This window comes from Salvelinus fontinalis, chromosome 20 (assembly GCF_029448725.1).
Source record: "Salvelinus fontinalis isolate EN_2023a chromosome 20, ASM2944872v1, whole genome shotgun sequence".
Taxonomy (NCBI): Eukaryota; Metazoa; Chordata; class Actinopteri; order Salmoniformes; family Salmonidae; genus Salvelinus; species Salvelinus fontinalis.
Genome location: NC_074684.1, coordinates 36,736,624 through 36,752,060, shown reverse-complemented (window position 1 = coordinate 36,752,060; position 15,437 = coordinate 36,736,624). Strand labels below are relative to the sequence as shown.

At 41.3% G+C, this 15,437-nt stretch overlaps 1 protein-coding gene across 1 annotated transcript in view; it reads right to left on the bottom strand.

Moving 5' to 3' along the window:
- Positions 1–15,437, bottom strand: part of LOC129817805 (kinesin-like protein KIF13B) — an 89,666-nt gene that overhangs the window by 73,759 nt on the left and 470 nt on the right. The window contains exons 2-4 of the mRNA XM_055873376.1: positions 15,216–15,313; positions 14,788–14,873; positions 14,441–14,534 (exon numbers count right to left, since the gene is read on the bottom strand). Coding sequence (XP_055729351.1) covers positions 14,441–14,534; positions 14,788–14,854 — 161 coding nt within the window. The 5' untranslated portion in view covers positions 14,855–14,873; positions 15,216–15,313. The remainder of the gene's footprint in view (positions 1–14,440; positions 14,535–14,787; positions 14,874–15,215; positions 15,314–15,437) is intronic.

The window sequence follows — 15,437 nt, the reverse complement described above, 5'->3', positions numbered from 1 at the left end:
TAACTAGGCAACAGGATAGATAATAAACAGTAACAGCAGTATACTGTAGGTAGGGGTAAAGGATAGATAATAGACAGTAACAGCAGTATACTGTAGGTAGGGGTGAAGTAACTAGGCAACAGGATAAATAATAAACAGTAACAGCAGTATACTGTAGGTAGGGGTGAAGTAACTAGGCAACAGGGTAGATAATAAACAGTAACAGCAGTATACTGTAGGTAGGGGTGAAGTAACTAGGCAACAGGATAGATAATAAACAGTAACAGCAGTATACTGTAGGTAGGGGTGAAGTAACTAGGCAACAGGATAGATAATAAACAGTAACAGCAGTATACTGTAGGTAGGGGTGAAGTAACTAGGCAACAGGATAGATAAACAGTAACAGCAGTATACTGTAGGTAGGGGTGAAGTAACTAGGCAACAGGATAGATAATAAACAGTAACAGCAGTATACTGTAGGTAGGGGTAAAGGATAGATAATAGACAGTAACAGCAGAATACTGTAGGTAAGGGTAAAGGATAGATAATAGACAGTAACAGAAGTATACTGTAGGTAGGGGTAAAGGATAGATAATAGACAGTAACAGCAGTATACTGTAGGTAGGGGTAAAGGATAGATAATAGACAGTAACAGCAGAATACTGTAGGTAGGGGTAAAGGATAGATAATAGACAGTAACAGCAGTATACTGTAGGTAGGGGTAAAGGATAGATAATAGACAGTAACAGCAGAATACTGTAGGTAGGGGTAAAGGATAGATAATAGACAGTAACAGCAGTATACAGTAGGTAGGGGTAAAGGATAGATAATAGACAGTAACAGCAGTATACTGTAGGTAGGGGTAAAGGATAGATAAGACAGTAACAGCAGTATACTGTAGGTAGGGGTAAAGGATAGATAATAGACAGTAACAGCAGTATACTGTAGGTAGGGGTGAAGTAACTAGGCGACAGGATAGATAATAAACAGTAACAGCAGTATACTGTAGGTAGGGGTAAAGTAACTAGGCAACAGGATAAATAATAAACAGTAACAGCAGTATACTGTAGGTAGGGGTGAAGTAACTAGGCAACAGGATAGATAATAAACAGTAACAGCAGTATACTGTAGGTAGGGGTGAAGTAACTAGGCAACAGGATAGATAATAGACAGTAACAGCAGTATACTGTAGGTAGGGGTGAAGTAACTAGGCAACAGGATAGATAATAAACAGTAACAGCAGAATACTGTAGGTAGGGGTAAAGGATAGATAATAGACAGTAACAGCAGTATACTGTAGGTAGGGGTAAAGGATAGATAATAGACAGTAACAGCAGTATACTGTAGGTAGGGGTAAAGGATAGATAATAGACAGTAACAGCAGAATACTGTAGGTAGGGGTAAAGGATAGATAATAGACAGTAACAGCAGTATACTGTAGGTAGGGGTAAAGGATAGATAATAGACAGTAACAGCAGTATACTGTAGGTAGGGGTAAAGGATAGATAATAGACAGTAACAGCAGAATACTGTAGGTAGGGGTAAAGGATAGATAATAGACAGTAACAGCAGTATACTGTAGGTAGTGGTGAAGTAACTAGGCAACAGGATAGATAATAAACAGTAACAGCAGTATACTGTAAGTAGGGGTGAAGTAACTAGGCAACAGGATAGATAATAAACAGTAACAGCAGTATACTGTAGGTAGGGGTGAAGTAACTAGGCAACAGGATAGATAATAAACAGTAACAGCAGTATACTGTAGGTAGGGGTAAAGGATAGATAATAGACAGTAACAGCAGTATACTGTAGGTAGGGGTAAAGGATAGATAATAGACAGTAACAGCAGTATACTGTAGGTAGGGGTAAAGGATAGATAATAGACAGTAACAGCAGTATACTGTAGGTAGGGGTAAAGGATAGATAATAGACAGTAACAGCAGTATACTGTAGGTAGGGGTGAAGTAACTAGGCAACAGGATAGATAATAAACAGTAACAGCAGTATACTGTAGGTAGGGGTGAAGTAACTAGGCAACAGGATAGATAAAACAGTAACAGCAGTATACTGTAGGTAGGGGTAAAGTAACTAGGCAACAGGATAGATAATAAACAGTAACATCAGTATACTGTAGGTAGGGGTGAAGTAACTAGGCAACAGGATAAATAATAAACAGTAACAGCAGTATACTGTAGGTAGGGGTGAAGGATATATAATAGACAGTAACAGCAGTATACTGTAGGTAGGGGTGAAGTAACTAGGCAACAGGATAGATAATAAACAGTAACAGCAGTATACTGTAGGTAGGGGTGAAGTAACTAGGCAACAGTATAGATAATAAACAGTAACAGCAGTATACTGTAGGTAGGGGTGAAGTAACTAGGCAACAGTATAGATAATAAACAGTAACAGCAGTATACTGTAGGTAGGGGTGAAGTAACTAGGCAACAGGATAAATAATAAACAGTAACAGCAGTATACTGTAGGTAGGAGTGAAGTAACTAGGCAACAGGATAGATAATAAACAGTAACAGCAGAATACTGTAGGTAGGGGTAAAGGATAGATAATAGACAGTAACAGCAGTATACTGTAGGTAGGGGTAAAGGATAGATAATAGACAGTAACAGCAGTATACTGTAGGTAGGGGTAAAGGATAGATAATAGACAGTAACAGCAGAATACTGTAGGTAAGGGTAAAGGATAGATAATAGACAGTAACAGCAGTATACTGTAGGTAGGGGTAAAGGATAGATAATAGACAGTAACAGCAGTATACTGTAGGTAGGGGTAAAGGATAGATAATAGACAGTAACAGCAGAATACTGTAGGTAGGGGTAAAGGATAGATAATAGACAGTAACAGCAGTATACTGTAGGTAGGGGTAAAGGATAGATAAGACAGTAACAGCAGAATACTGTAGGTAGGGGTAAAGGATAGATAATAGACAGTAACAGCAGTATACAGTAGGTAGGGGTAAAGGATAGATAATAGACAGTAACAGCAGTATACTGTAGGTAGGGGTAAAGGATAGATAAGACAGTAACAGCAGTATACTGTAGGTAGGGGTAAAGGATAGATAATAGACAGTAACAGCAGAATACTGTAGGTAGGGGTAAAGGATAGATAATAGACAGTAACAGCAGTATACTGTAGGTAGGGGTAAAGGATAGATAATAGACAGTAACAGCAGTATACTGTAGGTAGGGGTGAAGTAACTAGGCAACAGTATAGATAATAAACAGTAACAGCAGTATACTGTAGGTAGGGGTGAAGTAACTAGGCAACAGTATAGATAATAAACAGTAACAGCAGTATACTGTAGGTAGGGGTGAAGTAACTAGGCAACAGGATAAATAATAAACAGTAACAGCAGTATACTGTAGGTAGGAGTGAAGTAACTAGGCAACAGGATAGATAATAAACAGTAACAGCAGAATACTGTAGGTAGGGGTAAAGGATAGATAATAAACAGTAACAGCAGTATACTGTAGGTAGGGGTAAAGGATAGATAATAGACAGTAACAGCAGTATACTGTAGGTAGGGGTGAAGTAACTAGGCAACAGGATAAATAATAAACAGTAACAGCAGTATACTGTAAGTAGGGGTGAAGTAACTAGGCAACAGGATAGATAATAAACAGTAACAGCAGTATACTGTAGGTAGGGGTGAAGTAACTAGGCAACAGGATAGATAATAAACAGTAACAGCAGTATACTGTAGGTAGGGGTGAAGTAACTAGGCAACAGGATAGATAATAAACAGTAACAGCAGTATACTGTAGGTAGGGGTAAAGGATAGATAATAGACAGTAACAGCAGTATACTGTAGGTAGGGGTAAAGGATAGATAATAGACAGTAACAGCAGTATACTGTAGGTAGGGGTAAAGGATAGATAATAGACAGTAACAGCAGTATACTGTAGGTAGGGGTAAAGGATAGATAATAGACAGTAACAGCAGTATACTGTAGGTAGGGGTAAAGGATAGATAATAGACAGTAACAGCAGTATACTGTAGGTAGGGGTAAAGGATAGATAATAGACAGTAACAGCAGAATACTGTAGGTAGGGGTAAGGGATAGATAATAGACAGTAACAGCAGTATACTGTAGGTAGGGGTAAAGGATAGATAATAGACAGTAACAGCAGTATACTGTAGGTAGGGGTAAATGATAGATAATAGACAGTAACAGCAGTATACTGTAGGTAGGGGTGAAGTAACTAGGCAACAGGATAGATAATAAACAGTAACAGCAGTATATGGTAGGTAGGGGTGAAGTAACTAGGCAACAGGATAGATAATAAACAGTAACAGCAGTATACTGTAGGTAGGGGTGAAGGATAGATAATAGACAGTAACAGCAGTATACTGTAGGTAGGGGTAAAGTGACTAGGCAACAGGAGAGATAATAGACAGTAACAGCAGTATACTGTAGGTAGGGGTAAAGTGACTAGGGAACAGGATAGATAATAAACAGTAACAGCAGTATACTGTAGGTAGGGGTGAAGTAACTAGGCAACAGGATAGATAATAAACAGTAACAGCAGTATACTGTAGGTAGGGGTGAAGTAACTAGGCAACAGGATAGATAAAACAGTAACAGCAGTATACTGTAGGTAGGGGTAAAGTAACTAGGCAACAGGATAGATAATAAACAGTAACATCAGTATACTGTAGGTAGGGGTGAAGTAACTAGGCAACAGGATAAATAATAAACAGTAACAGCAGTATACTGTAGGTAGGGGTGAAGGATATATAATAGACAGTAACAGCAGTATACTGTAGGTAGGGGTGAAGTAACTAGGCAACAGGATAGATAATAAACAGTAACAGCAGTATACTGTAGGTAGGGGTGAAGTAACTAGGCAACAGTATAGATAATAAACAGTAACAGCAGTATACTGTAGGTAGGGGTGAAGTAACTAGGCAACAGTATAGATAATAAACAGTAACAGCAGTATACTGTAGGTAGGGGTGAAGTAACTAGGCAACAGGATAAATAATAAACAGTAACAGCAGTATACTGTAGGTAGGAGTGAAGTAACTAGGCAACAGGATAGATAATAAACAGTAACAGCAGAATACTGTAGGTAGGGGTAAAGGATAGATAATAGACAGTAACAGCAGTATACTGTAGGTAGGGGTAAAGGATAGATAATAGACAGTAACAGCAGTATACTGTAGGTAGGGGTAAAGGATAGATAGACAGTAACAGCAGAATACTGTAGGTAAGGGTAAAGGATAGATAATAGACAGTAACGGCAGTATACTGTAGGTAGGGGTAAAGGATAGATAATAGACAGTAACAGCAGTATACTGTAGGTAGGGGTAAAGGATAGATAATAGACAGTAACAGCAGAATACTGTAGGTAGGGGTAAAGGATAGATAATAGACAGTAACAGCAGTATACTGTAGGTAGGGGTGAAGTAACTAGGCAACAGGATAGATAATAAACAGTAACAGCAGTATACTGTAGGTAGGGGTGAAGTAACTAGGCAACAGTATAGATAATAAACAGTAACAGCAGTATACGGTAGGTAGGGGTGAAGTAACTAGGCAACAGTATAGATAATAAACAGTAACAGCAGTATACTGTAGGTAGGGGTGAAGTAACTAGGCAACAGGATAAATAATAAACAGTAACAGCAGTATACTGTAGGTAGGAGTGAAGTAACTAGGCAACAGGATAGATAATAAACAGTAACAGCAGAATACTGTAGGTAGGGGTAAAGGATAGATAATAGACAGTAACAGCAGTATACTGTAGGTAGGGGTAAAGGATAGATAATAGACAGTAACAGCAGTATACTGTAGGTAGGGGTAAAGGATAGATAATAGACAGTAACAGCAGAATACTGTAGGTAAGGGTAAAGGATAGATAATAGACAGTAACAGCAGTATACTGTAGGTAGGGGTAAAGGATAGATAATAGACAGTAACAGCAGTATACTGTAGGTAGGGGTAAAGGATAGATAATAGACAGTAACAGCAGAATACTGTAGGTAGGGGTAAAGGATAGATAATAGACAGTAACAGCAGTATACTGTAGGTAGGGGTAAAGGATAGATAATAGACAGTAACAGCAGAATACTGTAGGTAGGGGTAAAGGATAGATAATAGACAGTAACAGCAGTATACAGTAGGTAGGGGTAAAGGATTGATAATAGACAGTAACAGCAGTATACTGTAGGTAGGGGTAAAGGATAGATAAGACAGTAACAGCAGTATACTGTAGGTAGGGGTAAAGGATAGATAATAGACAGTAACAGCAGAATACTGTAGGTAGGGGTAAAGGATAGATAATAGACAGTAACAGCAGTATACTGTAGGTAGGGGTAAAGGATAGATAATAGACAGTAACAGCAGTATACTGTAGGTAGGGGTAAAGGATAGATAATAGACAGTAACAGCAGTATACTGTAGGTAGGGGTAAAGGATAGATAATAGACAGTAACAGCAGTATACTGTAGGTAGGGGTGAAGTAACTAGGCAACAGTATAGATAATAAACAGTAACAGCAGTATACTGTAGGTAGGGGTGAAGTAACTAGGCAACAGTATAGATAATAAACAGTAACAGCAGTATACTGTAGGTAGGGGTGAAGTAACAAGGCAACAGGATAAATAATAAACAGTAACAGCAGTATACTGTAGGTAGGAGTGAAGTAACTAGGCAACAGGATAGATAATAAACAGTAACAGCAGAATACTGTAGGTAGGGGTAAAGGATAGATAATAGACAGTAACAGCAGTATACTGTAGGTAGGGGTAAAGGATAGATAATAGACAGTAACAGCAGTATACTGTAGGTAGGGGTAAAGGATAGATAATAGACAGTAACAGCAGAATACTGTAGGTAAGGGTAAAGGATAGATAATAGACAGTAACAGCAGTATACTGTAGGTAGGGGTAAAGGATAGATAATAGACAGTAACAGCAGTATACTGTAGGTAGGCGTAAAGGATAGATAATAGACAGTAACAGCAGAATACTGTAGGTAGGGGTAAAGGATAGATAATAGACAGTAACAGCAGTATACTGTAGGTAGGGGTAAAGGATAGATAATAGACAGTAACAGCAGAATACTGTAGGTAGGGGTAAAGGATAGATAATAGACAGTAACAGCAGTATACAGTAGGTAGGGGTAAAGGATAGATAATAGACAGTAACAGCAGTATACTGTAGGTAGGGGTAAAGGATAGATAAGACAGTAACAGCAGTATACTGTAGGTAGGGGTAAAGGATAGATAATAGACAGTAACAGCAGAATACTGTAGGTAGGGGTAAAGGATAGATAATAGACAGTAACAGCAGTATACTGTAGGTAGGGGTAAAGGATAGATAATAGACAGTAACAGCAGTATACTGTAGGTAGGGGTAAAGGATAGATAATAGACAGTAACAGCAGTATACTGTAGGTAGGGGTGAAGTAACTAGGCGACAGGATAGATAATAAACAGTAACAGCAGTATACTGTAGGTAGGGGTAAAGTAACTAGGCAACAGGATAAATAATAAACAGTAACAGCAGTATACTGTAGGTAGGGGTGAAGTAACTAGGCAACAGGATAGATAATAAACAGTAACAGCAGTATACTGTAGGTAGGGGTGAAGTAACTAGGCAACAGGATAGATAATAAACAGTAACAGCAGTATACTGTAGGTAGGGGTGAAGTAACTAGGCAACAGGATAGATAATAAACAGTAACAGCAGTATACTGTAGGTAGGGGTGAAGTAACTAGGCAACAGGATAGATAATAAACAGTAACAGCAGTATACTGTAGGTAGGGGTGAAGTAACTAGGCAACAGGATAGATAATAGACAGTAACAGCAGTATACTGTAGGTAGGGGTGAAGTAACTAGGCAACAGGATAGATAATAAACAGTAACAGCAGCGTATGTGAGTTAATGCATTTTCTTGTTTGCTCGTAGAGTCAAGGGGTCTGAATACTTTCTGAATGCACTGTAAATTAAAAGTTGTCCTGTAAGTTTATACAGTACAGGTAACTGCCAGAATAAAGGAAACAATTGAGTAAATGAGGGATACAGACTATTTTGAAAGCAGGTGCTTCCACACAGGTGTGGTTCCTGAGTTAATTAAGCAATTAACATCCCATCATGCATAGAAATGCCAAGTTGCCCATTATTTTGGCTACCTTTGTTAGAAGAGATCTCAGTGATTTAAAAAGAGGGATCAACAGAGCACAGGGGGGGGGGTTTAATAAACATTTTTATTAAAATGTTTGTCTTTTTTTAAATGTAACCTTTATTTATTTATGCAAGTCAGTTAAGAACAAATTCTTATTCACAATTACGGCCTACCGGGGAACAGTGGGGTTAACTGCCTTGTTCAGGGGCAGAACGACAGATTTGTACCTTGTCAGCTCGGGGATTCGATCCAGCAACCTTTTGGTTTCTGGACCAACTGTCTAACCACTAGGCTACCTGCCATTTAAAGGGTGTGTGTGTGTGTGTGTCAGTCACCAGATCTCAAACCATTTGAACACATATGAGAGGTTCTGGAGTGGCACCTGAGAGCATTTTCCACTACGATCAACAAAACACCAAATTATGGAATTTCTTGTGGTAGAATGGTGTCGCATCGAATTCCAGACACTTGTAGAATTTATGCTAAGGTGTAATGAAGCTGTTCTGGTTCGTGGTGGACCAACGCCCTATTAAGACACTTTATGTTGGTGTTTCTGTAATTTTTTGGCAGTTACCTGTACATACCAACTATACTTATGAAGTGGGTGATTCTATAATTTCTGTATATTTATGCCTAGTTGCAACTAAACCACAGGGTAGCTTGGCTGACTTTAAACAAGACCCTCCTGTGTAGAAGTAGTGTGTGTTACAGACCCTTTATGAAAGAGCAACATTAAGCCTGTTGGCTTCTCCTGGCCTGCTAGAACATTCCTCAACTCTGATAGCTGGCACATCTTCACAGCCAGCAAAAGAGCACTCTCTCTCTCCCTCTCCTTTTTTTCCTCCCGCTCTCTCAAGGGGCTCCAACAATACATGTTAAAAGCATCCCTGGTGAGAATACCCCACAATAAATGACTGATTTAGTTTGTCACTAAATAAACATTCCATCCCTGATAAGACCGTAAAGACAGCAGGTTTATTATAGCCCAAGGCCTCTGCTGGCTGAGATCCTCCACTAGCTGTCTAATAGCCTTGTGATCTCCTAAAACAATATAAAAACAAATCCTATTATAAAAGAGACCCATATTGAATACTTCTAAGATATTTATGTATTAAAAAAGGCAGAGACCTCGATGCAGCAGCCTGATGCTCTGGTAAGATCGTCCCTTAATAACCCAAAAGGAATCTGAGAAGAGATCCATTCTGAAGCCGGCAGAAGCCTGTAAAACATGTTCATATTGAGCCCAGAGGATTGACTGCACAGACAGACAGTACAGACAGACAGCACTGCAGCGTGTCAGGGCAGAAATCACAATCAAAAATGTCCCTACTGCTGATTGTAGACTATAGAAAGGGGCCCATAGGCTAACAAACCCCCAAAACTAACCAGGGCCCATAGGCTAACAAACCCCCCAAACTAACCAGGGCCCATAGGCTAACAAACCCCCAAAACTAACCAGGGCCCATAGGCTAACAAACCCCCAAAACTAACCAGGGCCCATAGGCTAACAAACCCCCCAAAACTAACCAGGGCCCATAGGCTAACAAACCCCCCCAAACTAACCAGGGCCCATAGGCTAACAAACCCCCCCAAACTAACCAGGGCCCATAGGCTAACAAACCCCCCCAAACTAACCAGGGCCCATAGGCTAACAAACCCCCCCAAACTAACCAGGGCCCATAGGCTAACAAACCCCCCAAACTAACCAGGGCCCATAGGCTAACAACCCCCCCAAACTAACCAGGGCCCATAGGCTAACAACCCCCCCAAACTAACCAGGGCCCATAGGCTAACAACCCCCCCAAACTAACCAGGGCCCATAGGCTAACAACCCCCCCAAACTAACCAGGGCCCATAGGCTAACAACCCCCCCAAACTAACCAGGGCCCATAGGCTAACAACCCCCCCAAACTAACCAGGGCCCATAGGCTAACAACCCCCCCAAACTAACCAGGGCCCATAGGCTAACAACCCCCCCAAACTAACCAGGGCCCATAGGCTAACAACCCCCCCAAACTAACCAGGGCCCATAGGCTAACAACCCCCCCAAACTAACCAGGGCCCATAGGCTAACAACCCCCCCAAACTAACCAGGGCCCATAGGCTAACAACCCCCCCAAACTAACCAGGGCCCATAGGCTAACAACCCCCCCAAACTAACCAGGGCCCATAGGCTAACAACCCCCCCAAACTAACCAGGGCCCATAGGCTAACAACCCCCCCAAACTAACCAGGGCCCATAGGCTAACAACCCCCCCAAACTAACCAGGGCCCATAGGCTAACAACCCCCCCAAACTAACCAGGGCCCATAGGCTAACAACCCCCCCAAACTAACCAGGGCCCATAGGCTAACAACCCCCCCAAACTAACCAGGGCCCATAGGCTAACAACCCCCCCAAACTAACCAGGGCCCATAGGCTAACAACCCCCCCAAACTAACCAGGGCCCATAGGCTAACAACCCCCCCAAACTAACCAGGGCCCATAGGCTAACAACCCCCCCCAAACTAACCAGGGCCCATAGGCTAACAACCCCCCCAAACTAACCAGGGCCCATAGGCTAACAACCCCCCCAAACTAACCAGGGCCCATAGGCTAACATCCCCCCCAAACTAACCAGGGCCCATAGGCTAACAACCCCCCCAAACTAACCAGGGCCCATAGGCTAACAACCCCCCCAAACTAACCAGGGCCCATAGGCTAACAACCCCCCCAAACTAACCAGGGCCCATAGGCTAACAAACCCCCCAAACTAACCAGGGCCCATAGGCTAACAAACCCCCCAAACTAACCAGGGCCCATAGGCTAACAAACCCCCCAAACTAACCAGGGCCCATAGGCTAACAAACCCCCAAAACTAACCAGGGCCCATAGGCTAACAAACCCCCAAACTAACCAGGGCCCATAGGCTAACAAACCCCCAAACTAACCAGGGCCCATAGGCTAACAAACCCCCAAACTAACCAGGGCCCATAGGCTAACAAACCCCCAAACTAACCAGGGCCCATAGGCTAACAAACCCCCAAAACTAACCAGGGCCCATAGGCTAACAAACCCCCAAAACTAACCAGGGCCCATAGGCTAACAAACGCCCAAAAATAACCAGGGCCCATAGGCTAACAAACCCCCAAAACTAACCCGGGCCCATAGGCTAACAAACACCCAAACTAACCAGGACAGGTATTTGTTCTGGAGGTGAATACCTGCTGAAACAGGTCACCACCTCACCTGGGCAGGTAGACAATACCTCCTGTGAGCATCCGTCACATCTGTACACTCACTGACTGACTGACTGACTGACTGACTGAACAGCATAAGTACAGAACAGACACACCCTTTGTAAAGAGAGATACAGGCCAGGCCAGAGCAAGGAGGAGGGTAGAGGAGTGGAAGGAGGGTTAGAGCCAAGTTACCAGACAGGGTTGACTCTTTCTGTAACTGAGTCTACATACAGTACACGGCAGACCAGGCAGCTGATGACATAGAAGGTATATACTGTAGGTAGTTTAGACTGCTGGGACTAGAGAGGAGACAATGGTTAACAGGGAAGTATGAGGTCGTTCTCCTTCTCTACACTGCAAGTCTATACCATATCCTTTGAGCATTGAACTGTTAAAGTCATTCTATGTACATTGTAGACTAGCCTACCCACACTGCATCTGTGATCTGTTGGCTAGAGGGCACGTGCCAAGACCAGAGTGGGCATCATTGCTATTTAAAACGCAACAGTTTGTGACAAAACCATCGGTGTAGTTGAAAATGCGATGGAAACACATTTTACTTTTCTATTTGGTATAGCATTTTTTCGCTTATCACGTCCAAATCACCTGAGAGTTATCTGCAATTTGTGAAACTCAGTTTTGTAGATCATTTGAACATGATGAACAACAAAAATGTTAAAAAGGTCCCGAACAATCATTCTGATTCCCATGTGAGTGACTAAAATATCACCCAGAATATTTAAGGGGGATTGTTCCATGCTTGCTAAAGACCTTGCTAGCCAGTAACTAGCGAACACCAGACACAGATGAAAGTGGAAACATAAGTATATTTGCCAACTTTAATTATATTTGCTGACACCCTAAAGTAAAATTTTGGCACCAGTAGAGAAGCTATCTAGCTATACAAACCACCTCCTCCGCAAACACACCTTCTCCGATGTTGGTTACAAGGCAGTACTTATTTAAATTAGGTAAGATAATATAATGTTAGCATTGGTGTATTAAAATGAGTTAAGGTGATTATCACCCTATCCCCTTAGTCATCCCGTCTCCTGAATCCAAGTGTTTGACATGGGGGAAGGGGCCAGTTACAAACTTGATCAATGTAGAAGTAACAGTAATTTTTCATACTTTGGTCATCACACTTTGATATGGTTTTAATCGAAATATCGTCCAATTTCATGAAAAACATGATTTTGACTGTTCATGACCTTTTAAAGAAAATAAAACCAGTCTCAAAACTTCAATGGGATTTGTGCCTCAAATGCTAAAACCTTGGCATGTGGAAACAGTGGTAGACAACTAAACCAAGGCATGGATTGCCGTCGTACCATGTCAATAGACGTAGAAAATAGGAAACCAACAGGCCATTTTGTAATTTGGGTGAACTAAGCATTTATGTGAAACCTTTTGTTTTATTACATCATAACACACGTGCTTCTACACCTGCATTGTTTGCTGTTTGGGGGGTTTTAGGCTGGGTTTCTGTACAGCACTTTGAGACATCAGCTGATGTAATTAAGGGCTTTATAATTACATTTGATTTGATTTATATCTGCAACAAATCAGTTTGGTGGAAACACACCATCGGTGGGAAAATGTGCATATTTTCTTTATGCAGATTTTTTTGAATATTCACATGAACATTTGTCACCAATTGGATGGAAACCCGAGTAAAACGACTCCAAAGTAAACAAAGTTATTTTTTCCCTATAAAACTTCCTGCAATTGAAGAACCTTCTGTGGATAAAAAGCCATTTTGTTACTTTTCAACAAGCTAGTAATCCACGATAAGGGTTGACCTCGAGAGGAGACATAACCAGTCCAGCGCCCTAGAAATCCCAACGCAGAACATGACATCTCAAGCCTCTGTTCCAATATACACCAATCACACCACTTACAATGAAGCCGTGTACAGTGGATGTCGATTATGGCAGCCGACCACACGTCTCAGATTCAGAGGGGGTTGGGTTAAAAGCCAAAGACACGGTTGAAGGCATTCAATTGTACAACTGTCGAGTTGTCCCCCTTTCCCTTCCCAGTGCCTTGAAAGAGTATTTGCCCCCTTTCTGATTTTCTCTATTTTTGATACTGCTATCAGCACTTCAACCAAAACAAAAAAAAATGTTATAGTTATTTTCTTATTTGTTCACTCAGGTTCCCTTAATCTATCTAATATTAATTAGATAAAGGGAACCAGAGGGAACAAATAATAAAATAACTATTACAAAAAATGTTTCCTGGTCAAAGTTATGAAACACCCTTTGTGCCACCTTTAGCTGCAATGACTGCAACCAAACGCTTGCTGTAATTGTTGATCCGCCTCTCACGTCGCTGACATGGGTCCCATTATGTTTGGCGAAAACCAAAAACACACTGCATTCTACAGTAAGAACCTCACACCAACGGTCAAGCATGATGGTGGTAGTGTGAAGGTTTGGGGATTGCTTTGCTGTCGTGGCAGGACTTGAAACGAGCAGTTCATGCTTGAAAAAATGTCGCTGAGTTACAGCAGTTCTGCATATGGAAGAGTGGGCTAGAATTCCTCCACAGTGATGTGAGAGACTGATCAACAACTACAGGAAGTGTTAGGTTGGAGTAATAGCAGCTAATGTTTGGCACAACCAGTTATTGAGTGTAACGGGGTAATTACTTTTTCGCACAGGGGCATTGGGTGTTGCATAACTTTGTTCATGAAATTAGTATGTAATTGTTGTGTTATTTGTTCACTCAGGTTCCCTTTATCTAATATTAAGTTTTGGTTGAAGATGTGAAAACATTCTGTATTAAAAAATATGCAAAAGTAGAGAAAAGGGGCAAATACTTATTCACTGCATCTGGCATTTATTCTAAGTCGTAAGCTAGTGTAGGCAAGACATTAGAACGTAACCATAGGGATATCTAATAGCTGCCAAAAAATGAGCCGTTGCTTGTCGCTGTCCTCATACCTTGAGCTGACCGCAGCATTCCTGGAGCTCCCGCAGAAAAGGTTTGTGTGTGTGTGTGTGTGTGTGTGTGTGTGTGTGTGTGTGTGTGTGTGTGTGTGTGTGTGTGTGTGTGTGTGTGTGTGTGTGTGTGCTTGTTCCTACCTGGGGTCTCCCTTGCTCAGGTTCTGACTAGCTGGATTCAACACGGTCTGGTTCCCGTTCATCTCCACCACACATTTAGTCTTCAGATCCTTTTCTGGTGGGCAACACACAAGACGTGCAGTATACAACAACAGTAAACAAGAGCAGTTGTGATGGGTCCAGGAATAGCTGATGATTCACGGGATGCTTCAACACAGCCACACCGACATGTCCTAATGTTTACATAATGAATAGAGGAGGAGTTTTTTTTTTTTGATTCTAATAGTGAAGCGCCATGCTATTTCAGTCCATGTCAAGACAGTATAATTGGTCAAGCACTGGTCACAAGGTTTGTGCTATGAACTCACCTCTTCTGTTCATTGGTCGGAGTCGAACAGCGACCTTTACATTGGAGTTACTCAAGTTGTCGACCATGGCGGCAGGTTCTCTGTTGCTGGAATGAATCAGATTCATTGATAACGCATAACATTACTGTATTACTGTGCCACATCCCTCTCGATATACATTCTAGTATCTACCTATTAGTTTCATCTTGACAAAATGTACAAACGTCGAATGGTTGAGCTCTAAAAAGCACAGGTTATTTAATCATACGAAGATATAGAAAGTCAACTATAACTAACCCTACAGACAAACACACTACTGTACGTTTTGTATTCAATCTAGTGCGTCCCAAGAAGGAATGAAGGCTGTCCGAAAAGCCAACTCTCGCAACAACAACAAAAATAGTTAAAACTAAAAAGAGTTTAGCTGACAGAGAAAGCTGTCAACTCACCGTGAGAATAATTCTTATTTCTCAATTCCTCGAACTTCCCAAATCCAGGCAGAGTTCTCTTCCAGAAGTGCACCTTCCGTGGCTAGCTTGCGTGTTAGCTTGGTAAAAACAAACATGCATATGGTGACATTGGCGGACAAAACAATTTGCCAGCAACAAATATAAACAGTTTAGATAGCAAGTTGTCTTGAGTACTTGCTATTATTAAACATTCTCAATAAA